The sequence below is a fragment of the Schistocerca cancellata genome, chromosome 4, assembly GCF_023864275.1.
Source record: "Schistocerca cancellata isolate TAMUIC-IGC-003103 chromosome 4, iqSchCanc2.1, whole genome shotgun sequence".
Taxonomy (NCBI): domain Eukaryota; kingdom Metazoa; phylum Arthropoda; class Insecta; order Orthoptera; family Acrididae; genus Schistocerca; species Schistocerca cancellata.
In genome coordinates, this window is record NC_064629.1 from 600,136,359 (window position 1) to 600,161,532 (window position 25,174).

General features: G+C 43.9%; 1 protein-coding gene across 5 annotated transcripts in view; it reads left to right on the top strand.

Moving 5' to 3' along the window:
- The window catches only part of LOC126184543 (cAMP-regulated phosphoprotein 21), a 1,287,166-nt gene that overhangs the window by 918,086 nt on the left and 343,906 nt on the right, over window positions 1-25,174 (top strand). For all 5 annotated transcript variants that reach the window (XM_049926953.1, XM_049926952.1, XM_049926954.1 and 2 more), the window contains 3 exons: window positions 2,505-2,621; window positions 12,768-13,125; window positions 24,782-24,920. In XM_049926953.1, coding sequence (XP_049782910.1) covers window positions 2,505-2,621; window positions 12,768-13,125; window positions 24,782-24,920 — 614 coding nt within the window. The remainder of the gene's footprint in view (window positions 1-2,504; window positions 2,622-12,767; window positions 13,126-24,781; window positions 24,921-25,174) is intronic.

The window sequence follows — 25,174 nt, forward strand, 5'->3', positions numbered from 1 at the left end:
ATATACGTCTAAATCTGAAATCAGTTTGTCAGCCCTTTTGGTGTGTTGCTAACAGCCCTTGGAGTGGCCGTAATTCGTGGACGGCTAACCAAATCTAGTTCGTCTTCAAGCCTTGTAGGACAAGAAGTATTAAGTTTTCCACAGGAAGTCTGTTATGTATTTTTCGAACTTTACTTCTAATGTTCCAAAACCAGCAACCAGCGAAAACATTTTAAGTTTTAAAGATTTAGTAAAATTTATGGGCATCTTCCACGATATGAAACTTACGTGCTTGCTACACACCAGAGATCTTAAAAACCGTTCTCTTAAAACAGTTAATATTTTAAAATGTATTGGATGCAGGGCGTGGGGAGATGACAGCTTGTCTCTTCCAGCGTCGTATAGTTTACGGTTGTATTATCAAAGCTGGAGGTACTGGATGAAACATAGTCTGTCGCAAAAGAATTAGGTCGATTAAGAACAGCCTAGTTGTCAGCACTTGGGCCAAGGCTGGCGAGCCGCACATCATGTTGGGTGGTTGCTGCTCATGGTCAGCCAAGCATACTAAATACTATATTCCCCATCCCAGGCATCTGAATAACACAGCGTTGCTCGCCTGTAGCAAATTTTCAATAATTGTCCATGAATAACGACGTCTTTTGGAATTCGTTGAAAGAACTATCTTCTCGAAATGATTATATCGATATTAATGTTTTGCGCGAAGACAGAAGTAAATCATCGTCTTTACTTCTAAGGAGGGCGATAATTGTAAAACGACAGTCAAAGGGGAAAAGTTTCCAACATGCTTCTGTTACCTTATCGCTTTAGGTACCCTCCAGAAATGTACCCAGCAGAAATAACACTCCAGGACATCCACAAGACATTTCTCTTCCAGCAGTATCAGAGTTAGAGAGTTGGTTTCTCTTGTGTGCGATGTAAATTATGCAAGCTGGTATAGCTGCAGTGGGGGCTCCAGCGTGGGATTATTACATTTGATCATAGAGGCAGGATGAGAGCACTCACACCGATTTCCGCGTAGGATATAGTCCACACTCACACGACCATTTGCTCTCGTGAGAGAAACCACACGTTTGTGGTGCCCTTCAAGTACCAATTCCAATACAACACATTTTATTGGAATTCGTACGCTTTCTGGCGAGAGGCTGGCATCAAATTTAACCGCAGACCTAAACTCATCTTTGCTGACGAGGCGAACAAGATAATTTTAAAATGTAGCCTATTGTCTCGATTGTAGCTCACGCTTGTAGTATGGAGATGTTAGTATGTTGCATAATGCATTTTTTAACTTTCTCCGTTGACCTTTGTTCTAATTTCAACACGTGTTGCCAGTGCAGTCTTACTCTCTTATATCTGCTGCACGGTTCTCTCATACTTTATGGTTTTCCTGAAGCGGTACTGGACTGACATTTACCCGTTCTTTACTGACAGTGCTTGTGTGATTGTGATGAAATGGTTTCGATATGTTGCCTGTGTCTTTTTACTAGTTTGCAAATGACGCAGAAATACACATTTATTCAGAGTTACACAGGGTGTACCAGGCGAAATGGTCCATATTCAGGGATATGACAGGAACGAGCATTCGAAGCAAAAAGGTCTGGTAACCATGGGCTCTAAAATGCATACCTTAAGCGTTACGAGCACTTCTTCGATTGTGTGAAATAAATATTTTCTGTTGCAGGCTCTTTGTTTTCCATGTTTTGAGAGTTGGTAGCATGGACCGAAAAAAGAAAAAAAGTCTAGCAAACATGGGCTCTGAAATGCATATCTTGACAGCAATGGGAACTTATCTTCGTTACTGTCAAACACATCCCTTCGACTGAACAAGTGCTCAAAGCCCTTAAGGTATGCATTTCAGAGCCTATGTTTATTTGAAAATTTTTTCTTGTCTTGGTCCATACTACCTGCTCCTAAAATGGAAAGCAAAGAACTTGCAGTAGAAGAGATTTGTTTCGCAGTATCGAAGATGGAGACGTACACATAAGGTATGCATTTCAGAGCCAGTGTTTAACAGACTTTCTTCCAGTGATAGTTCCTGTTTTATCCCTGAATATTGACCATTCTTCCTAGGACATTCTGTAGATACATCCTCTTAGTACAACATTAAATGTTCATTGTCACAAGGTACACCTAAGAACACTGAACGATACGAATTGCCAAGACATTTGAACATTTGCAGATTCCGCCTCTCGATAAAGAGTATAAAACTACGCTGCTATCTGTAAATATTTTATACATATTGAATTTAGCTTGGACACACCGACTTATTACGAAAATAAAACCATGAATTTTAAGCAGAAAGTACCGTTAGAAGAAAACAGCTCAGCAATTTTTTTATTGCCATTCTCTCTCTCTCTCTCTCTCTCTCTCTCTCTCTCTCTCTCTACCTCTCTCTAAAGTAGTCCGGACGGTTACCCAACTGCGACGTTGACGCTGACTCACACATACAAAAAATTAGTTACCTCTTCTCTCATTTATGACAAAATATATGTTTCGTTGTGTTGCAGGCGGAAGTGGAAGAGTTGGATGATGAACAAAATCCTATACCCAGTGAGGAGAGCCTGGGAGCAGAAAAGTCCGTTCCTGAAACAGCAGAAGAAACATCACCTCCGTCCAGATCAAGAGTATGCACATTTTAATTCTTTATTTTTTTTTCATATTCAGGATAGGACTGAAGGCGAAATGTTTCTCTTTCCTAGACCAGTACCACTAACAAGGATATTTTTCACCATGAAATAGGCTCTAATAAAGCAGCTAGATATAAAATACGTTATCTGCACATCAGCATTAAGATGTACACGAAACCTGAGTCTCAAACTAAGCCGCAGGAAGTCACAGGTGATCCTTATATTGTACCGAAAGTTAATCAGTGTACTATTTCGAGAAGCCGTTCCTCACGTACTCCTCGATGGTTTCGTATAACCCAATCACAAAACGGTAAACGTTCTCGGAATAATCGTAAACGAGGATATAATAGGGCAGAACATGCAGTTAACGACAAACACAGTAAAACCTATGACTGTTTGCCTTAGATGCATGCGTAACATTCAGTTGTCTGACCAGATTAGTCCTCAGGCTCAGAGCGAATGCAGTCCGGTACGTAACATAAATTTGACATGTTCTTTTTTCTTCAATAATTTCCTATCCGCTGGACTCAATACAGCTCAGCGTTCCACACTTACAATATAAGAGCTTGTATTCTAGTATTTTGATTGTATCTACGAATAGCACTAATGCTGTCTACATTTCACCTAATGGTTCTGGAACAAACTATCCAATAACCGTGCTTCCTATTACTGAAATATGGGAATTCCCTGTAATAATGAGATTAGAAGTCCGTGGTTTCCTGCAAGCCATAAGAATCAAATGGTTCAAATGGCTCTGAGCACTATGGGACTAAACATCTGTGGTCATCAGTCCCCTAGAACTTAGAACTACTTAAACGTAACTAACCTAAGGACATCATACACAGTCATGCCCGAGGCAGGATTCGAACCTGCGACTGTAGCAGTCGCGCGGTTCCGGACTGAGCGCCTAGAACCGCTAGACCACCGCGGCCGGCATAAGAATCACCCACTGAAATTTTGAAATATGCAGAAAAGTTACTGAGCTAATTTCCTGGCTGAAAAACTTCCGTTTACGAGATTTCTTGCCTGATTCTTGTTGCACGTTTCAATTTGAAAACTATCTCTATGAGAGGCTCCAAAAATTCATTCATAAATGAAAATGTATTGCGTCTGCTTACAGTGAACAAGTCAGTTCACTTTCATTACTCCTCCCTAGATGGAGATGAGTCATAATGATGTTCACATCTCAAAGGAATTTTAAGCAGGGCATGAAACTTGCTACAGTGAAAAGAGAACGAACACATTCTAACAACCCTGCCACGACGAAGGTCAAAAATTAATTATGATTGTAGTGTTGCTCACGCTGCTAAGTATTGCATTTTCGGGCAACAACAAAGTTATATTATGTGGCAGGTGTCATAAGAGCACAGTTAATAAAGTCATTTCTTGAAATAATGGATAAACTAGGCACTCATCTTTTCGTGTTTCCCACGCTGGTCTCGTTGTGAACTCATGTCTCAATCATCGAAAATCTAGGTAGTGATGATTCCAAGCTCGGATGCAAACAGGCCTAGGTGTTATTCTGCGATATTCAAAGGTTTTATAGATGTGTTTCATAAATCATTCTTGAAGATTAAACTTTTGCAAGTTATGACAATGGTGATGTAAAAAAAGTAATCAGCACTCCGAATTTAAGTTACACTTCTTTTTTATTACTTTTGTTGCAATATCACGTAACTCGTTCCAAAACATCACTTCACAATATAAAACATACTTGAAAATATCTTCCTCACTGTTTAAGTTCACATTTCATAAACTGACTCCAAATTGCGTCTATTTAACATGACTACCAAAGCTTGACTCTCTAATAACCGCTTAAGAGCCCAAAAATCAGAGTTACAAGTACATCAAAGATCATAGTGACAAAAAAAAGAATACACATAAGAATAATATCATTGCAATATATACATATCGATGTATCAAAGTACCTCTACATTAATGAAATCAAATCTGAGTATTGTCACAGAAATATGTTAACTATTTTACAGAAACACAGTAGAATATTGCTGGTATCGAGAGGTTGAGGTGAGGTGCCGTAATGGTTACGTAATTTAAGTACCATTACAACTTAAGGTTCGTGATGTTGCGAAACCACTAAAATTGTTAGGATTTCTACAGACAGGCATTAAACAAAGCGCAGTCATACAGATCGACAGGTTTTTTAGGTCATTACACATGACAATGAGAAACGATTACCGTTTCTTCTTTCCTTTTCTTTTCTTTGTAAGAATCTGCACATAGATAAAGCTAAATAGAAGCTACTAGTTCGTCATTAGAGTATATTAACCATATACCGTGAAATGAAAGCCGAAATACAAACGTATCTATCAACGAAGTATTCGTCTTTAGACAGATTCTTATATGAACGCCTTCGTTTTATTGACGTCTACTGACAAGCGACTCATGTCATTACAAGCAAATGGTGCTAGCGTGACCAACACCTACATATACAGGGTGCAAACGATAACTTATAACGACCTATCACAGTGGTTAAGGGGGGGCCTGGACGAACAAACTGATGTATGACTCTTTTGGTTCACCAAGCCTGGAAACAACTTCAAATTGGCCTAAAAAACCAGTTAAGCTGTCGCTGTAGCGGTCGCGCGGTTCCAGACTGTAGCGCCTAGAACCGCTCGGCCACTCCGGCCGGCACGGAATATCACAGTATTGCAAATATTCACTGGCGCTTGCAGAATGTCTACGGAGACCTGGCAGTGAACAAAAGTGCGGTGAGCCGTTCAGCGACTTATCTATCATCACAACATGGTCGCGAAAACCTCTCCGATGTCCCGCGTGTCGGCCGCCGCACACAGTTGTGATGTGCTACTCTCGGGAAATTTAAGAAACGACTTCAGCGTGTTGGTCGCCACAAAATTGCAAATGAACGTCTCCTTCTCCATGACAACGCAAAGCCTCACACAAGGCTGCGCACACGAGAGGAGCTCAGAAATCTTCATTGGTCTCCTCTTCCTCATCCACCATACAGCCCGAATCTCGCACGTTCCGACTTCCATCTGTTTAGCCCAATGAAGGAAGCAGCCCGCGGGAAGCAGTACGTGAATGATGGGGACGTCATTTATACAGTAAGGCGTTGGCTCCGACGTCGACCAGTAGAGTGACACCATGCAGGCATACAGCCCTTCCCAGTAAGGTGGCGTAAGGCCGTCGCATTGAACGGAGATTATGTTGAAAGATAGGGATTTGTAGCCGAAAGAGTGAGGAGTAATATGGTGTACTGAAACCCTGCACAAAAACCAACATGCTTTAAGAAAAAAATACGTTGCATTACTTTGTGAACGGCCATCGTACAAGATGTAGAGCAAAAGCCAAGCAACAAGCTGCTTGTATTTGTCACGCCCTAGACAGTGCACCGCCTGACATGTAGGAGCGGAGCGGCGAATGTGTGACGTCGGGATCCCATGAACGAAGTCTGTACACAAGGCCATCATGCCATAAGAGGGCGAACAACCTGGAGACGTCCAGGAGCACCGCCCCAATATATTCTTGACACTCTGGCACTCCTGTGACCTATTCCACCAGCCGCAGCAGCTGATGAGAGAGATGTGGAGTGGCCCCTGTGCAACCCGAACTGCTCGTCCGGCATGAAGCCCTCAGCAGCGACACGGTGAACAAACTGCCTGGTGTAAACGCTCGGTAATTCTGTGGCAGCCAAGGACGTTTGCCATTCTTTGGCACGGCAACCACTTACAGATATTTCCCCATGGAAGGGTAGATACCAGGCCACAGGACAGCTTTTAAAATGCTGGAGGCAGATAATAAGCTGCAGAAGGCAGTTGCCGCAGGATGTCTAACTGGAGAGGTGGTCCAGCATTGCATCAGAACCATTGACAGCTGGATCTGACGTAGTCTCAAATTAGCCGAGCACCTAGGCCCAGGAACACTCCTCGTCAACGGCGTGGAGGGAGCAGTGGCTGCTCTGCTGGTTAAGCCATGAAGTGCCATTTTTATCCTAGCATGCAAATACAATACAGCTCCACATTTTTTGTTTCATTTGATATATGACGTGAAACATACACTGTGCAACACAAAGCATCACTTTTTTTCAAAAGCCTGTAACTGGCTCTCATAGCGATGTGTAAGTTTAAAGTTTGGCTAAGAGGTGCCTATAACCTTCTTCTGTAAGGATGCAAAGTGTGGCTCCCTGCGATGTCACCCTCGGGACCGACGAAGCTTCAAACATCAAGATATCAACACATGCTAAAAACTGTGTTAGGTGGAATAATGATGTGACATTGGCACCAAATTTCACCACAATTCTGCTCAACTACACAATGGGCGTGTCACGTCTCCTCTTACGCACATTTCATCCCTTCTTTTGGCGCCTCTTCGATGGTACTCAGAACTACGACACCCAGCGTTGAAATCACGCGGTTTTCTCACGAATGGCCGAGAAAAACATTTCAGACAAGGCCGCTCAGAATCGACACGAAAAGGTTTCACTGGGTGGCGTAAAGGTCATCAATGAAAACACCTTTTTTTTGGCGTTGATTCCCACACATTCTGCAGTCGAAAACCACAGTTCGCAGTGCAATGAGCTACAAAACGATCTCCTTGACAATTTTTAACGCTGCTAATACTCCCAGAGGATTCATCCTTTCTCTAAGGACACTGTAGGCCAGCAAGGCCACTAAACACGACTGTACCCCTTTGGGGTACAGTGCGACCGCATTTTTTCTCTGATGTACAGGACGGAACCACTAGGAACTGTTCAAAATTATTCGACGAAATTTGTATGTAATATGAAGCAGCAAAAGTTGCTTATTCTTTTTCAGCCCTCCTGTTTCGTGCGCTCCTGTGGCGTGAGCACGAGGGGGTGCGACATTGTAACATGCGTAAATAAAACTCCAAAGTGTCCCTTTAAGACCCCCTCGGTGTCATTCACCCACCTTCGTTGAGCGTCTAAAAATTGTACAGACAGAACCGGTGACGAGAGTCTTAGCCGTCGGCATGTAGGTTATGCTGACGCTCTTGTGCCTTCTAGTAGGCCTTCCGGAATTTGTGAGGTGTCAAGGGGGTTGCCTGGGATTCCGTCACAGCTTGTCTCTGTCCAGTTAAATTTTAAAAGTATTCAACAAAGGCCAGTGGGTGGCACCGAGGGTCCTAGAAGAACCCTTTGCCATTCCATTCATGTATGTGTCACTGACGCACCACTCCGTAATCACGCCATAGGAGGGCTGGAAAAGCACAAGCAGCTTTTGCTGCTTCGGATCGCGGTTACATTTCGTCCAATGGTTTTGAACACTCCCTAGTAGTTCCACCCTGTACACCAGAGCAAAAATTGCGGTGGCACTGACCTCCAAAGGGGTGCGATCACGTTTAAAAGAGTTCTTGGTCCGCAATGTCCTTAGAGACGGGCTGGATCGTCTGGGGGTATCATCAGTGTCAAAGGTTGTCAAGAACCTAGTCCTATTGTTCATCGCACTGAAAACTCGTTCTCGACTGCGAAATATGTGGACATCACCACCCCAACGAAGGGGGTGGAGTCATTGACGCCCTTTATGCCACCTAATGGGGATTTTGTGGGTAGATTCTGAGCGGGGTGTGTCTGAAATGTTTTAGTCGGCCACCCATAAGATGGGTGATCGTGTGACACGTCCAAGACGGCATTTGGCAGAATTGTAGTAAAATTTGGTGCCAAGGTGACATCATTAACCTACCTTACAACTCATATGAACTTCTGAGAGTGGTCTTTTTTTCCGCATGTGTCGATGCCGCACTGCTTTAAGCGTCGCCCAATCTGAGGGTCAGACATCACATGGTACCACGCTAATGCACAATTACTGGACAAGGTTGTAAGCACCTTGGAGTCAAATTTCAAACTTATGAATCACGATGGGAGAAAATCACGGCGTCTAGAAAAAGTGCTCCTTTAATTGTGCTGCGCAGTTGTAGTTCCGCGTTCTAACGGTCTCTACCGCCGACCGTTAGAATTTGTAGGAGGACTCTCCTCGCCTGGCGTGTAAGCTTTTCCGTTCGCCATCCGTTGCCGGAGGGAAGTCTATTTTGCCAGAGTTGCAACTCTGGTCACAACATGCGTCGTCTTTCTTCCAATAATAGCCATTTAAGTTCACCGAGCATTTCTGTTACACTTTCGCATAGGCTGCATGGACACGCCTGGCGTCTTAGCAACATGTCCCTGATGTGTGTTCAAGCGCGTACTTGATAAGGACACTAAATATCTATGTCTCTCATTCGTCTTCACTGATACTCATGAGTCCTTTCTCTTTTTACAAACATTAGCTTGTATTTATATTGAAAGGACGCTGTCATTCACTACTCTAAGTGGATAATTTTGTTCAATGATGATGAATTGAAACCTTCAGCTGCCGACAGGTGGTGTTGATATACCACGATGGGGACAGCTGAAAATGTGTGTCCCGATCGGGACTCGAAACCAGGATCTCCTGCTTACATGGCAGACGCCCTATCCATCTAAGCCACCGAAGACACAGATGAATAGCGCGACTGCAGGGACTTAATCCTTGCACGCTCCCGTGAGACCCACAATTCCAACTGTCCACAATCTACATACGTAATGTTCAAATGGCTCTGAGCACTATGGGACTTAACTGCTGAGGTCATCAGTCCCCTAGAACTTAGAACTACTTAAACCTAACTCACCTAAGGACAGCACACAGATTCATGCCCGAGGCAGGATTCGAACCTGCGACCGTAGCGGTCGCGCGGTTCCAGAATGTAGCGCCTAGAACCACTCCGGCCGGCACATACGTAATATACCTAATAGGTATTTGCCCATTTCAGTTAATTATCATTTATTCTATAGAAGCTGACGGTCATCAATTTTCGTTGCTGGTGACTGGCGTGTGCTAGTATTTAATGTTATAGAATAAATTGCGGTATTATGGCTCCTAGAAGCTGCAACTAGCCGCAATTATGCATACTAGCTGTTCCAACAACATTTAGTTTTGTGTAGCGAGTTGTTACCGGAACAGTACCCATTCTTATTTTAGTAACACTGTAGCTTCGGGAGCAGTCGTACATGTGAAAAATATATAATATTACAGAATGAATTTTGGCTATGTAGTGGAGGGTCCACATATCTGAAACTTCATGCGGATTAAACCTGTGTGTCGGACCGGGACTCTAACCTGAGACTGTTACCTTTCGCGGCAAGATCTTTAGGTACAGAGCATCTGTTTTTTAATTCTATTTTCTTTGTTAATGCGTTTTTATTTGATATAGGGACTCCTTCCTCCACGTTGCCTTGCCTAACTCTCGCCATAGTCGCCTTCTTCGGCGGTAGTTCGAAGTAAAATCAACTTTCCTCTCCATAGATCTTCCTTTTTTTATCCTTCACTGACTCATAAAACTGATGAAATTATTGACTCCTCTTCTAGAATAGAAAAAATTTCAGGAAAAATGTTCTTGGATATTAAGGATAAATCATAATGTGATCCTTACATTGAGGTGACAGAAATCATGAAATGGTTAGGTTCGGCCACTTGGAGACCATTTGCAGCGAGATGCGCACGTTCAGATGTGCACACATACACAAGGCATAAAAGGGAAGTGCATTGGCAGAGCTGTCGTTTCTACTCAAGTGACTCATGTGAAAAGGTTTCCGATGTGATTATGGCCGCAAGACGGGAATTAACAGACTTTGAACGAGGGATGGTGGTTGGAGCTAGGGGCATGGGACATCCCATCACGAAAATTGGTGAGGAATTCAATATTCAGAGATGCACAGGGTCAAGAGTGTGCCGAGAATACCAAATCTCAGGCATTATCTTTCACCAAGGACAATACAGTGGCCGATGGCCTTCGCTTAACGACCTAGAGCAGCGGCGTTTGCGTAGGGTTATTAGGGCTAACTGATAAGCAAGACTGCGTGAAATAACTGCATGAAATAATGTGGGATGTGCGACGAACGTATCCGTTGGGGCAGTGCGGCGAAATCTGGTGTTAATGGGCTATGGCAGCGCCTCTCCTGGGCTCGTGACCATAACGGTTGGACCGTAGACGACTGGGAGACCGCGTCCTGGTCGGCCGAGTCTCGGTTTCAGTTGGTAGGAGTTGATGGTAAAGATCGAGTGTGGCGCAGACCCCACGAACTAAGGACTCAAGCTGTCGATAACGCACTGTGCAAGCTGGTGGTGGTTCCATAATGGTGTGAGCTGTCTTTACATGGTATGGTCTGGGTCCTCTGGTCCGACTGAATCGACCATTGACTGGAAATGGTTAGGTTCGGCCACTTGGAGACCATTTGCAGCCATTCATGAACTTCATGGTCCTCAAACAAAGATGGAAATTTAATGGATGACAATGAGCCATGTCACCGGGCCACAAATGTTCGCGATTGGTTTAAAGAACACTCTTGACAAATCGAGCGAATGGTTTGGCTACCCAGATCGCCTGACATGAATCCCATCAAAAATTTATGCTACATAACCGAGCGATCAGTTCGTGCACAAAATCCTGCACTGGCAACATTTTCAACTATAGAGGCAGCATGCCTAAATATTTCTGCAGGGTATTTCCAACGACTTGTTGAGTCCATCCCCCGTCGAGCTGCCGCACAACGCCTGGTAGAAGAAGGACCGGCACGATGTTCGGAGGTATCCCATCAGTGTATTGTGACGACAGAAGCATAGATATGAAATTCTTTGGTGATGGAGATATAATAATGCATAACACAAAAAATACTTTAACGGAACGACTCTTCTCCATACACACACACACGCACGCACGCACGCACACACACACACACACACACACACACACACACACATAGCCAAAGTGAACGAATAATGGAAATTAAGCTCGTCGTTGTTTTGTTAATTTGTCTAACGTCGTATTTCGATAAGACCGTTTGAAATTTGAAATTATCAAATTTGAAAAGGTAAAAAGGCTAGAATGTGATTGAGTTTTGCAAGGATGTAGGCGTTTACGCAATAAGCCCTTTGCAATCTGTGCAAGTTGCGAATACATTGTTGTCTTATCCAAACATTAAGTAGTTGTATTTTCCCTCTACAATTTTGTTACAGCATGTCTTGTGGTTTGGCTGTAATGACCACGTCCAACGGGAGTCTAGTCTGGTAGTGTTTTGTTGTCTTCACTGTTCAATATAGTGCCCAGATCATCAACATAAGCTTGCTCGACGGTGTTTGCGTCAAAGACACTAATTCTTGAAAGCTCGTCTAGCACACGCTTCAGCAGTGGCTGTATAGTTACAGTTACAGATCTACCCTTCATTCGATCCCTGCGAAACCCAACATTTCAGCAGGATAATGCACGACTGCATGTTGCAGGTCCTGTACGGGCCTTTCTGGATACAGAAAATGTTCGACTGCTGCCCTGGCCAGCACATTCGCCAGATCTCTCACCAACTGAAAACGTCTGGTCAATTGTGGCCGACCAACTGGCTCGTCACAATACGCCAGTCACTACTCTTAATGAACTGTGGTGTCGTGTTGAAGCTGCATGGGCAGCTGTACCTGTACACGCCATCCAAGCTCTGTTTGACTCGATGCCCAGGCGTATCAACGCCGTTATTCCGGCCAGAGGTGGTTGTTGTGGGTATTGATTTCTCAGGATCTATGCACCCAAATTGGGTGAAAATGTAATCACATGTCAGTTCTGGTATAATATATTTGTCCAATGAATACCCGTTTATCATCTGCATTTCTTCTTGGTGTAGCAATTTTAATGGCCAGTAGTGTAGTTTGGTATGTTCTGTGCAGATGCAGACCTGGGCCCCACGTCTTATGGGAATCAGCAAAATGCCGCGAGTAATGAGGATAATGGGCAAGGGCACTACATTTAGTAGTGTTCGGATAAGTTGAAAATTTGTGTCTAACGGGATGCGTTCCAGGACAGTCTGTTCAGTCGCAGAGACCACTGTATCTGGAAGTCTTAGTAGTCAGATCATCTGCCTAGTAAGTAGGAGATCCAAGTCCGAATCCTGGGCTGGCACAAATTTTAAACTTTCCCCACCGATTTTAATCAATGCCCGCTCGCAGACAGTGTGTCTTTGTGTCTTAAAGTCTACAGTAGCCTACGGTGGTTTTACAACTCTACGTATTACTAAATTAATTCCAGTGCGTAATAAAAATTAAATTTCTGTATGTATGTTTACGTTGTGTGTACGGCCTGTGCTTGCAGGCGAATTCGAAAGTCAAGCTGCTGGTCCGAAGTCACGCACTCCGAGAAGAGGCGTCTCCGCCTCCAGATCCTGATGCACAGCACGAAGGAGAAGGAGAAGAAGAAGAAGAAGAAGAGGAGGAGGAGGAGCAGGAGGAGGCGGACGCACAGCCGCAGCCTCAGCCGGAGCCGCAGCCGCAGGTAGAGACAGAAGCGGCGGGGGAGAGCGAATCCGCGGCCGCCGCGACGCCGGAGGGGCAGCATGAGGCCGGCGACCTGCCCGCGCAGCAGGCTAGCCTGAGCGTGGCGCGCCCCGCCTCCAGGCACAAGGTGCGCCGCCAGGGCAGCAACGACGGCTCCTCGCCCTCGCTCTCCAGAGGTAAGCCACCCACATTCACTGTCTGATCGGTAGCCGGACATTTCCGTGTAATGCCGAATTGACCACTAGATGTCACGAGAGGCGTACACGCCAATATAAAAGGAGGCGGGCGGTACTGTGTTGTCAGTAGAGAAGTAGTAACAGCAAAATGGTTCTGTCAGAAGAGCTCAATGACTTCCATCGTGGACTAGTCATTGCGTGTAATCTGAGTAATAAATCCATCGTGGACATTTTGAAAGTGTTGTTAATAAAAATTCTCTATTTAAACTAGACTGAAATGCATGTGACTGCTTTAGTCTTTAATAAAACTTGCATCTGACTGCGTATTTAACTGAACTGAACTTTATCTGATTGCATGAAAATATTGTTGGAAAATTAATACTCAAAATACACATCTGAATGCATGAAAGTGTAGTGGTAAAAATAAATGAAAGTCACCAACCTGCATCTGACTGCGTCTGTGGACTTAGCTCGTGCACTCCTTCCCGTTTAGCCGATAATAAAACATATATTCTACTCAGCCATAGTTCAATGGCATAAAATTGTCATCCTAGATAACTTTACTCATTTTGGCCCTGTTTGTTACTTAATAAAAATTCTGTCCTGATCTGAATAATTTGCCAACTGTGCAATGGCATATAGATTATTTTACCAATGGCATATAGATTATTTTACTCTGATAAATGAAATTATTAGCTTTACTCATGGGAACTTTACTTTAATGTACCTTTTGGTTCAATGCAAGCACAGGATGTGGAGAACGACATAAGGTGTGAGATGAAACTCTAATTTTATCTAACAATATTTATTGTTCAAACTTTTAAGGCACATGTGAAAAACTAAAAAAAACTTCTATAGCATGGATTTACGAGAAAGTTTCACAAAACTTTTATTGCATCAACAATGGGATTTCTGTCTAGCTTTTAGACATTATTTAACCAAAGAAAACCTATTTTATTAATTATTCTTTCTAGTTTCCCCAGGTATGTGCCGAGTTTCGCTCAATATATAGCTTATTATGTGCGTAGCGCCGATTCTTACTTTGATGCTGTCACGATCCGGCTGCCTCCTGCAGGCATCTAGTTCCGACTCGAAACACGTCTGCTGTCCCTGCGCATCTCCTCACCACTACTCAAACTTTTACCGCGTGCACCTAGCTCTGTTAGCTGTCAAAGATCTTACTACTCGAAGATGTACTACTCGTCCAACCTTGCGGTTGGCAACTATCGACATTTTTCACTGGCTCTATCCTGATCGAATCTCAGCATATACCTTTCAGTTTCATTCCTTCTAATGCTGCCCAAGTCGACTGTTGGTGATGGATTGTGAAGGAACAACCGCAGCTAAACAAAGGCCAAGCGGACCTCGTGTACTGACGGACAGGGCTTCAAAATGGTTCAAACGGCTCTGAGCACTATGGGACTTAATATCTGAGGTCATCAGTCCTCTAGACTTACAACTACTTAAACCTAACTAACCTGCCGGAGGCAGGATTCGAACCTGCGACCGTAGCAGCAGCGCGGTTCCGGAACGAAGCGCCTAGAACCGCTCGGCCATAACGGCTGGCTACGGATAGGGCCTGTCGATCATTGAAGAGCGTGGTAGTAAAAAATCGTTCGAAATCAGCGAAAGGAATCACACGGGAGTTCCGAAGCGCTACCAGCAGTCCAGCTAGCGGACAAATGAAAAACTTAAAAAATTCCGAGAAAATACACAAATATTTAGAGAACAGAAGTCAGACTTTGTGCAGTATGTGAAATGAAGAATTTCATCGGGCTTCTAATCTACACTGCTGTATTCCAATCGAATAACGAAGACATACGTTCGCTATTTTGTATTGATGGAACTGGCTGTGATATTTTCCGTATCAATATGTCATCAGCAAGATTTGCTGTAGTTCTCAACTTCCTTAGATTTGAAAACCTCGATGACAGGGAGTTACATAAGATTTCTGGTCCAGCAACCGCTATAACGATCATTCTACATTAATTCCAAGAAAACTCGCAGCGGTCCTATAGTCTTTGAGTTAATGCTACAGTTCATGAAATGCTAATCAGCTTTAGAGGACGCTGTAAGTCAAAAATATATATTCCATCTAAATCATCTTTCATGCCTTCCCGTGGACATGAATTTGGAACAACGCTGTACGTATTTACCCAACACACCAAGCTGATTACCCACGTGCCTAAGAAAGGAAAAGCAGTAATTCTTACATCAACCATGCATCTCTCCGTAGAAGATTAGGTGCAAAGTGAAAGCCTGTAATTATATTCCACTATGATAACACAGGAAGTGGTGTAGATACTGTAGATGAAAAGAATGCTAAATATTGTTTAAGCCGCCGTACACAACGCTGACCCCTGGCTGTGTTTTTCCGTATTCTTGATATGAGTGTTATCAGTGCATATACTGTTCATCAGACATTCAAGAAAGAACTGTACTTACCAGGATGAACTTCATGAAAGTTCTGCCGAAATAACTGATCCAACCTTCAATGCGCGAAAGAATAATGAACAAACACCTTCCACGAGAAGCGAAATGTTTTAATCGGCCGAGTTCTAGGAGCTAAGGTACGCCTCCACGAAGACCTCGAAAAGGAGGAAAAACTAGTTGAGGATGGAAGGAAGACATGTCCAATTTGTCCACCAAAGAAGAAGAGGAAGACAGGCTATTTGTGTTGCAAGTGCAAGGTCCCAATTTGTCTGGAATGTTCAAGTAAAGCCGGCCGCGGTGGTCTAGCGGTTCTGGCGCTGCAGTCCGGAACCGCGGGACTGCTACGGTCGCAGGTTCGAATCCTGCCCCGGGCATGGATGTGTGTGATGTCCTTCGGTTAGTTAGGTTTAAGTAGTTCTAAGTTCTAGGGGACTTATGACCTAAGATGTTGAGTCCCATAGTGCTCAGAGCCATTTTTGTTCAAGTAAGGTGTGTCCGCCGTGCGTGTAGGGTGACACGATATGTGGCCACTTTCAGTAGTGCAGATTTTTTCTATGTAATTCACTGCCAAGAATACTCATTAATTTTAACACTGATGGTACCTGTTCAACATTAACCTGCAACTACTAAGTTTCAAGTAATGGGCTACACTTAAATATTTCGATATGTGTCCATCACCGTAAATTTCCATGATAATTTCGAGTGCAATATGAATGGGTCTTTTCCACAGTACTGAAACAATATTTTGTACATACGTTACCATTTACGTATAACTGAAGAATAAATATGTGTTACTAAACGCAAACAGTAGCGCTAGATGGTGGTATTCACGTATTTCTCCTGCCTTCTGAACGCGGTCCACGGGACTGCACGACTGTAGTTACATGAGAAGTACTCACAACTGTGATTAAGGATTAATGGTTGATTATTTACGTTACATCCTTTCCCATTGTGCCATCTACTCCTACATTCCCACTCTCAGGGACTCGCTTTACCACATCTCTTACATTATGGTTATAGACACTCTCTTCATATGGTACCCAAAAAACCACACCAATAGCACTTCACGTCATTAGAAAGGATATTTCTTCTATCTCCGGACTCTTGTTACCATATTCGTTTCCTCCAGTGCCATAGCTATGCCTATGACATCAGCTAAGTCCTTTGGAAATTCTGCCAGTATCTTTCTTGATACATTATGTGGCAGTCACCTTAGAAATGCATCCAACGCCGTTTCTTTCGCTTCCTCCAGAAAGATCCTATTTGTTAGGTCACTATCCATCAATTGATAGGTTGCCACACTGATCTTCCATATCCTATCTAGAAAATTCCCGACAAATTCGTTTTGCTTATGTAACATCCCATTTAACTCTTCACAATAGTATCTGTAGCTGTTTTGCCTCTTACAGCGGTATGTCAGACCTTTCCTGAGTTCATCAAACGCTTGAGCATTCCTTAGGTCCTCATGGTAGATGACATAATTTTTCGCGTCTCCTGTCAAGCGCAGCTTGAACATCTACAACAACTGTTCATCTGTACAAAATCTCAGCTTCACAGCTTATCTGTAAACATTAGCACGCCATCCCTCATATTTGCATGAAAAAGGATTAAATCGGCTAGAATCTAAGGTGGGAACAATCAGACTTGACGAGGCCATGCCCTCTCTTACAGCGTACAACTGCTTATGTAGCTCTGTATCATCTGCCCTCAACTGAGCTACCTGCTCCAGTAAAGACTGCACCACTACCAGAGTGGTAATCACCTGTGTTTTTGGATTAGTCATTATGAAGCCTTTGTCTAGTGCATAAGAAAACAACAAGATAAACAACATGGGACCAACATAAATACAAGTAACTGTAACACTATCGAAACATTGTCGAGTCCCTGCTCCTGATCATGACCCATGCACACTGTCTAGCACTACGTGCAACAAATGGAGCATGTCACTGGCGCTAATTCTGTACAACGTGCATTGTGACCTCGTAAGTTTCATGGTGTGCACCTCACTGGAAGCTTATCAGCACATTATGCCCTTACATGTTCCTTAAATTGAGTCAAGCCTGGACCCTATGAATTTGCTCCTAAAATACGTAGGCCTACACCAATCCGGGTGATGACCAGCCATCGCACTCACAGAAACTGTAAACACGAAAAGTTAGTTTCTTCTTCACTCATCTCACTATGCTGATGGGGTGTGCGTTGACCCACGATGCTTCTCGAATCCAGTGGCCACTTCTGATACTAGTTGTAACGAGTGTCTTGATGGCTTGCATGTTAATAACTTCGTTGTAGGCCGCAATGATGATGCAGGTGTTTGGCAGAGCGGCAGTCACGAAGAGCCAGGTGGGAAACCATTGTAAAGTCATAGATACAGTGAAAGGACACTAATTCATTTAGTCATTGCATATTTTACAGCAGTCGAAATGTCGGCTTACTGCAGTCAGCACCCACAGACACAGGTTGGCCCTGGACAGTTATGTGTGGTTAGCTCAGCATGACGGCCAGTGTCCAAAGTCGTTACACCATACAGGCAGCAGCAGTAACGAAGTTACGTTGTCAGTACATTGGCGAGTGTAGTTCCATATCCGGCCCAGGCGCGAAGCGAAAAGGCAACGAGCTTGAGCTCTGTAGCAAGTCAGTCACACCGTGTTGTGCAGAAGTGGCTCTCTGCGCAGGAAACACCCAAGCACCAAGGCAAACCAAGGACCTAGGTGTAGGATGCAGCGACAGTAGCCGGCAGATGCAAGCCTGCAGTAGTTGAGTGCACACCTGCAGGCAGGAGGCAGCTCAGAAGTAAGTCGGGCCAGGTTGGAACCATAACCAGCAGTAGGTGCCCTGAAGTCAGCAGCCCCCCAGCTGGAAGGCACCAGCTCACCTCCTGGTGGCATCAGGACCAACCATCTTGGAGATAACATCTTGGACCTACTGATAACAAACAGACCCGAACTTTTCGACTCTGTAAGTGCAGAACAGGGAATCAGTGATCATAAGGCCGTTGCAGCATCCCTGAATATGGAAGTTAATAGGAATATAAAAAAAGGGAGGAAGGTTTATCTGTTTAGCAAGAGTAATAGAAGGCAGATTTCAGACTACCTAACAGATCAAAACGAAAATTTCTGTTCCGACACTGACAATGTTGAGTGTTTATGGAAAAAGTTCAAGGCAATCGTAAAATGCGTTTTAGACAGGTACGTGCCGAGTAAAACTGTGAGGGACGGGAAAAACCCACCGTGGTACAACAACAGAGTTAGGAAACTACTGCGAAAGCAAAGAGAGCTTCACTCCAAGTTTAAACGCAGCCAAAACCTCTCAGACAAACAGAAGCTAAACGATGTCAAAGTTAGCGTAAGGAGGGCTATGCGTGAAGCGTTCAGTGAATTCGAAAGTAAAATACTAGGTACCGACTTGACAGAAAATCCTAGGAAGTTCTGGTCTTACGTTAAATCAGTAAGTGGCTCGAAACATCATGTCCAGACACTCCGGGATGATGATGGCATTGAAACAGAGGATGACAAGCGTAAAGCTGAAATACTAAACACCTTTTTCCAAAGCTGTTTCACAGAGGAAGACCGCACTGCAGTTCCTTCTCTAAATCCTCGCACCAACGAAAAAATGGCTGACATCGAAATAAGAGTCCAAGGAATAGAAAAGCAACTGGAATCGCTCAACAGAGGAAAGTCCACTGGACCTGACGGGATACCAATTCGATTCTACACAGAGTACGCGAAAGAACTTGCCCCCCTTCTAACAGCCGTGTACCGCAAGTCTCTAGAGGAACAGAAGGTTCCAAATGATTGGAAAAGAGCACAGGTAGTCCCAGTCTTCAAGAAGGGTCGTCGAGCAGATGCGCAAAACTATAGACCTATATCTCTGACGTCGATCTGTTGTAGAATTTTAGAACATGTGTTCTTCTCGAGTATCATGTCGTTTTTGGAAACTCAGAATCTACTATGTAGGAATCAACATGGATTCCGGAAACAGCGATCGTGTGAAACCCAACTCGCTTTATTTGTTCATGACACCCAGAAAATATTAGATACAGGCTCCCAGGTAGATGCTATTTTTCTTGACTTTCGGAAGGCGTTCGATACAGTTCCGCACTGTCGCCTGATAAACAAAGTAAGAGCCTACGGAATATCAGACCAGCTGTGTGGCTGGATTGAAGAGTTTTTAGCAAACAGAACACAGCATGTTGTTATCAACGGAGAGACGTCTACAGACATTAAAGTAACCTCTGGCGTGCCACAGGGGAGTGTTATGGGACCATTGCTTTTCACAATATATATAAATGTCCTAGTAGATAGTGTCGGAAGTTCCATGCGGCTTTTCGCGGATGATGCTGTAGTATACAGAGAAGTTGCAGCATTAGAAAATTATAGCGAAATGCAGGAAGATCTGCAGCGGATAGGCACTTGGTGCAGGGAGTGGCAACTGACCCTTAACATAGATAAATGTAATGTATTGCGAATACATAGAAAGAAGGATCCTTTATTGTATGATTATATGATAGCAGAACAAACACTGGTAGCAGTTACTTCTGTAAAATATCTGGGAGTATGCGTGCGGAACGATTTGAAGTGGAATGATCATATAAAATTAATTGTTGGTAAGGCGGGTACCAGGTTGAGATTCATTGGGAGAGTCCTTAGAAAATGTAGTCCATCAACAAAGGAGGTGGCTTACAAAACACTCGTTCGACCTATACTTGAGTATTGCTCATCAGTGTGGGATCCGTACCAGATCGGGTTGACGGAGGAGATAGAGAAGATCCAAAGAAGAGCGGCGCGTTTCGTCACAGGGTTATTTGGTAACCGTGATAGCGTTACGGAGATGTTTAACAAACTCAAGTGGCAGACTCTGCAAGAGAGGCGCTCTGCATCGCGGTGTAGCTTGCTCGCCAGGTTTAGAGAGGGTGCGTTTCTGGATGAGGTATCGAATATATTGCTTCCCCCTACTTATACCTCCCGAGGAGATCACGAATGTAAAATTAGAGAGATTAGAGCGCGCACGGAGGCTTTCAGACAGTCGTTCTTCCCGCGAACCATACGCGACTGGAACAGGAAAGGGAGATAATGACAGTGGCACGTAAAGTGCCCTCCGCCACACACCTTTGGGTGGCTTGCGGAGTATAAATGTAGATGTAGAACCACAGCCTGCAGACCCACAGCTAGCGGAGGTGGCATCTACATTATGTGATCAAATGTATCCAGACACCTGGCTGAAAATGACTTACAAGTTCGTGGTGCCCTCAATCGGTAATGCTGGAATTCAATATGGTCTTGGCCCACCCTTAGAATTGGTGACAGCTTCCACTCTCTCAGGCATACGTTCAATCAGGTGCTGGAAGGTTTCTTGGGGAATGGCATTCTTCACGAAGTGCAGCACTGAGTAGAGTTATCGATGTCGTTCGGTGAGTCCTGGCACGAAATCGGCTTTCCAAAACATCCCAAAGCTGTTCTATAGGATTCAAGTCAGCATTCTGTGCAGGCCAGTCCATTACAGGGATGTTATTGTCGTGTATCCACTCCGCCACAGGCCGTCCATTATGAACAGGTGCTCGATCGTTCTGAAAGATGTAATCCCCATCTCAGAATTGCTCTTCGACAGTAGGAAGCAAGAAGGTGCTTAAAACATTGATGTAGGCCTGCGCTGCCGGCCGTTCTGACCGAGCAGTTCTAGGCGCTTCAATCTGCAACCGCGCGACTGCTACGGTCGCAGGTTCGAATCCTGCCTCGGGCATGGATGTGAATGATGTCCTTAGGTTAGTTAGGTTTAAGTAGTTCTAAGTTCTAGGGGACTGATGACCTCAGCTGTTAAGTCCCGTAGTGCTCAGAGTCATTTGAACCATTTTAGGCCTGTGCTGTGACAGTGCCACGCAAAACAAGGGGAGCAAGCCCTCTCCATTAAAAACACGACCAAACCATAACACCACCGCCCCCGAATTTTACTGTTGGCACTACACACGCTGGTAGGTGACGATCACCAGGCATTCGCCATACCGACACCCTGCCATCGAATCGCCACGTTATGTACCATGATTCGTCACTCACACAACATTTTCCCACTGTTCAATCGTCCAATGTTTACGCTATTTACACCAAGAGATGAGTCGTTTGGCATTTACCGACGTGATGTGTGGCTTATGAGCAACCGCTCGGCCATGAAATCCAAGTTTTGTCACCTCCCGTCTAGCTGTCACAGTACTTGCAGCAGATCCTCATGCAGCCTGGAATTCCTGTGTGATGGTCTGGATAGATGTCTGCCTATTACACATTACGACTCTCTTCAACTGTCGGCGGTCTCTGTCAGTCAACAGAAGAGGTCAGCCTGTACGCTTTTGTGATGTAAGTGTCCCTTCACGTTTCCACTTCACTATCACATCAGAAACAGTGGACCTAGGGATGTTTAGGAGTGTGGAAATCTCGCGTACAGACGTATGACACAAGTGACACCCAATCACCTGACCACATTCGAAGTCCGTGAGTTCTGCGGAGCGCCCCATTCTCTCACGATGTCTAATGGCTACTGACGTCGCTGATATGGAATACCTGGGAGAAGGTGGCAGCAAAATGCACCTAATATGAAAAACGTATGTTTTTGGGGGTGTCCGTATACTTTTGATCACATAGTGTAGCAGTAGTGTGTTGGATGATCCACATCTGGTCTATGATTGTAGTGGAGTACCTTTCAAAGGTGGCTGTAGCGGGTAACAGACAACGCATAGCTGGAATTGGTGGTAATTGTTGTTGCTCTTTCCATCCCTGTTACGACAGGAAATGAATCAGAGGGCAAAGAAACGGCGCAGTGCGGGCCTCAGACGTTTGTAATCCAAGGTACCAAAAAATGGTTCAAATGGCTCTGAGCACTATGCGATTTAACGTCTGAGGTCATCAGTTGCCTAGAACTTAGAACTAATTAAACCTAACTAATCTAAGAACATCACACACATCCATGCCCGAGGCAGGATTCGAACCTGCGACCGTAGCGGTCACGCGGTTCCAGACTGAAGCGTCCAAGGTACCACTGCGACTGTGTGGCCCCCACACTTTGCTGTGCCGACAATATTCCAGAGCTGGCAGCAGCATTGTGATTACAGATGTGGTAACTAGCGCTACTCTAGTGTAGACAGCTTTCTGTTTTGCTGGCTACAGGTTAGAGATGCGAAGTTAAAAGGCATTGTTGCAACACTGATACAAATATTTCCAAGGTAACATTGGTCCCACGGATAATGTTATTCCGTAGGCCTTTTGGCAACGTATCAAACAGACTTAAAACATTCGATATTACAGAAATTACTCCTTTATGTGCGGTTAGGCTGTTGTGTCTACGCAAAAGAAAACTGGAATGGAACAAGTGGAGGTCAAAGATCGTAAATTGGAGTATTTGGTGAAAACAGTTGCCATCAAGGAAGAATATAATCTACTATTGGAAAAAAGAGGATTAGGGTAAGATCAGACAAGCGTTTGGAAGCTCTGCTGAGAAGACCTGTGGCAGAGTGTCCGGAAGGGTAAAGGAAAAGGAGACACCATGGTGGAATGAAAGGGTGAAGGAGGCAGTAAAAGAAAAGAAGAAAGCCTGGCATGAATGGAACAGAGACCGAACAGTGGAAAGTAAAAGGAAATAACAGGACAGTAAAAGTAAGTGTAAAAAAATGGTAACAGAAGAAAAGAGGAAAAGCTGACAGAAATTCATCTGAGAGTTGGAAAAAGATGTTACTAGTGGTAAGAGGATGATATATGGAATTACAAAGAGTATGAGGAAGGAAAAAACATACAAAAAGCTAGTGAAAGGGGAAGCAGAGAACTATTAATGCAACCAGAGGAGATAAGGAAAAGGTGGAAAGAGTACTCTGATAAATTACTAAATGTGAAGAACTGCAATGGAAAGGGAATAGAAGTATGGCAGGGGAGCAAGGGTCTGGGAGAAGAGGAGGACATAAAGATGTTAGAAGTGGAACTAGCTCTGAGAAAAATGAAAACAGGAAAGGCACCTGTGATAGATGAAATTACTGTGGAGATGATAAAGGCAACTGGACCAGTTGGGCTACAGTGGCTATACAGACCAATAAAATGCATTTGGGCCCAAAACTGTGTACCGGTACCTGAAGAATGGGGAAAGGGAATAATAATCCCAGTTTTCAAAACGGGTGAAAGGCAAGCATGTGATAACCATCGAGGGATCACACTCATATCCTAAGCAGCAAAAATAATGGAGAGGATACTGGAAAGAATAGTGAGAGAAAAAGTGGAACGGCAGTTAGACTTTTACCTATGTTAGACTTTTACCTATGTCAAATGCAAAGGAAATATTTTCCAAGATTATCAGCCTTAAAATGAAAGTTTCAAATGATCATAATGACTAACTGATTTGCGACTACAGTTCATACTAATGAAGCTGCTTATATCATCTTCGTAACTGAGTTGTCTTAGCGTGTGATTCTCAATACCGGTACCGAATTATACCAAAACGTTCAGCCTGTCTTCTGACAATGAGCTTCAAAACCCGTGTTTGATCAGTTTTGAAAATAATGTTTTTCCATCGTTGTTTGCTACCAAAAGGGTGGCAAGAACATTCTTAGAGCAATCTGACTGTTGGGAAAACTACGTTTGACGTTTTGTGCGTCCTGGTTAGGATGAAACGAGCTATGGAATAAGTCGGCTTTCACGGAATCTATCCCGTTTCAAACCGCCAAAGTTCCACCAACCTTTCTTTTGAGATATGATATCGCAGTGCAGTAGAACGAAGCAATGTTCCTTCGGACATGTATGCAGTTACTCCTAGGTATTTTACGGTTGTTACTGTTTCCAGTGGTTTATCGCCAATCGAACTGTAATGGACCTCTTTGCTTGTGTATGTGCAATACGTTATATTTATTTACGGTGATTGACAACTGCGAGTCTCTGCCTCAGTCGCCAATCATCCGCAAGTTCCGATACTGCACTCCCTCCTCCACCGTCGCCTCCCTGCGCCCCCCCCCCCCCCCCCCCCCCCCCACACACACACACCCCACGTATGTGCGAACACTATATCCAAGATCTCTATCACTACGGACTGTTTCAGCCGTTTTGTCCCTCCAGAGAGAGGTTAGTGCATATAATACAGGACATACTGTGCAACCAGAACCGTTTTTATTGATGTTCTGTTGTTTTTTCATACTGTAACTATATATATATTAATTATTTGTTTTAGGTATATGATAAATGTTTCAAATAATGCGTTGCAGGCAGCAGCAACGAGTATACAGACAGCACTGGCGTGGATTTGCAGCAGTTCATAAGGGAAACACTGAACAAGAATCATAAGGATAGAATGTTACTTCTGAAAATAGAGCATGAAATGTTGAATCTCACCAGAGACAACAAGTAAGTCCTATAGTTATGGAAAATTATTGGTATGTTTAAATATACTAGATCTGAGAGCACTTTATCTTTCAGAAAAATTAGGATTTATTTAAAAAGTAAACTGGAAGACTTTTTTGGGTTTGGTATGGTATATGAACCACATAAACAATGATCATTCAAAAAGTATGTAGATAACCTCATATATGATAAATAATTTAAATATGGAAGGTATGAGTAGCAAAATGAATGATGTTTACTGCTCATGCACAATTACT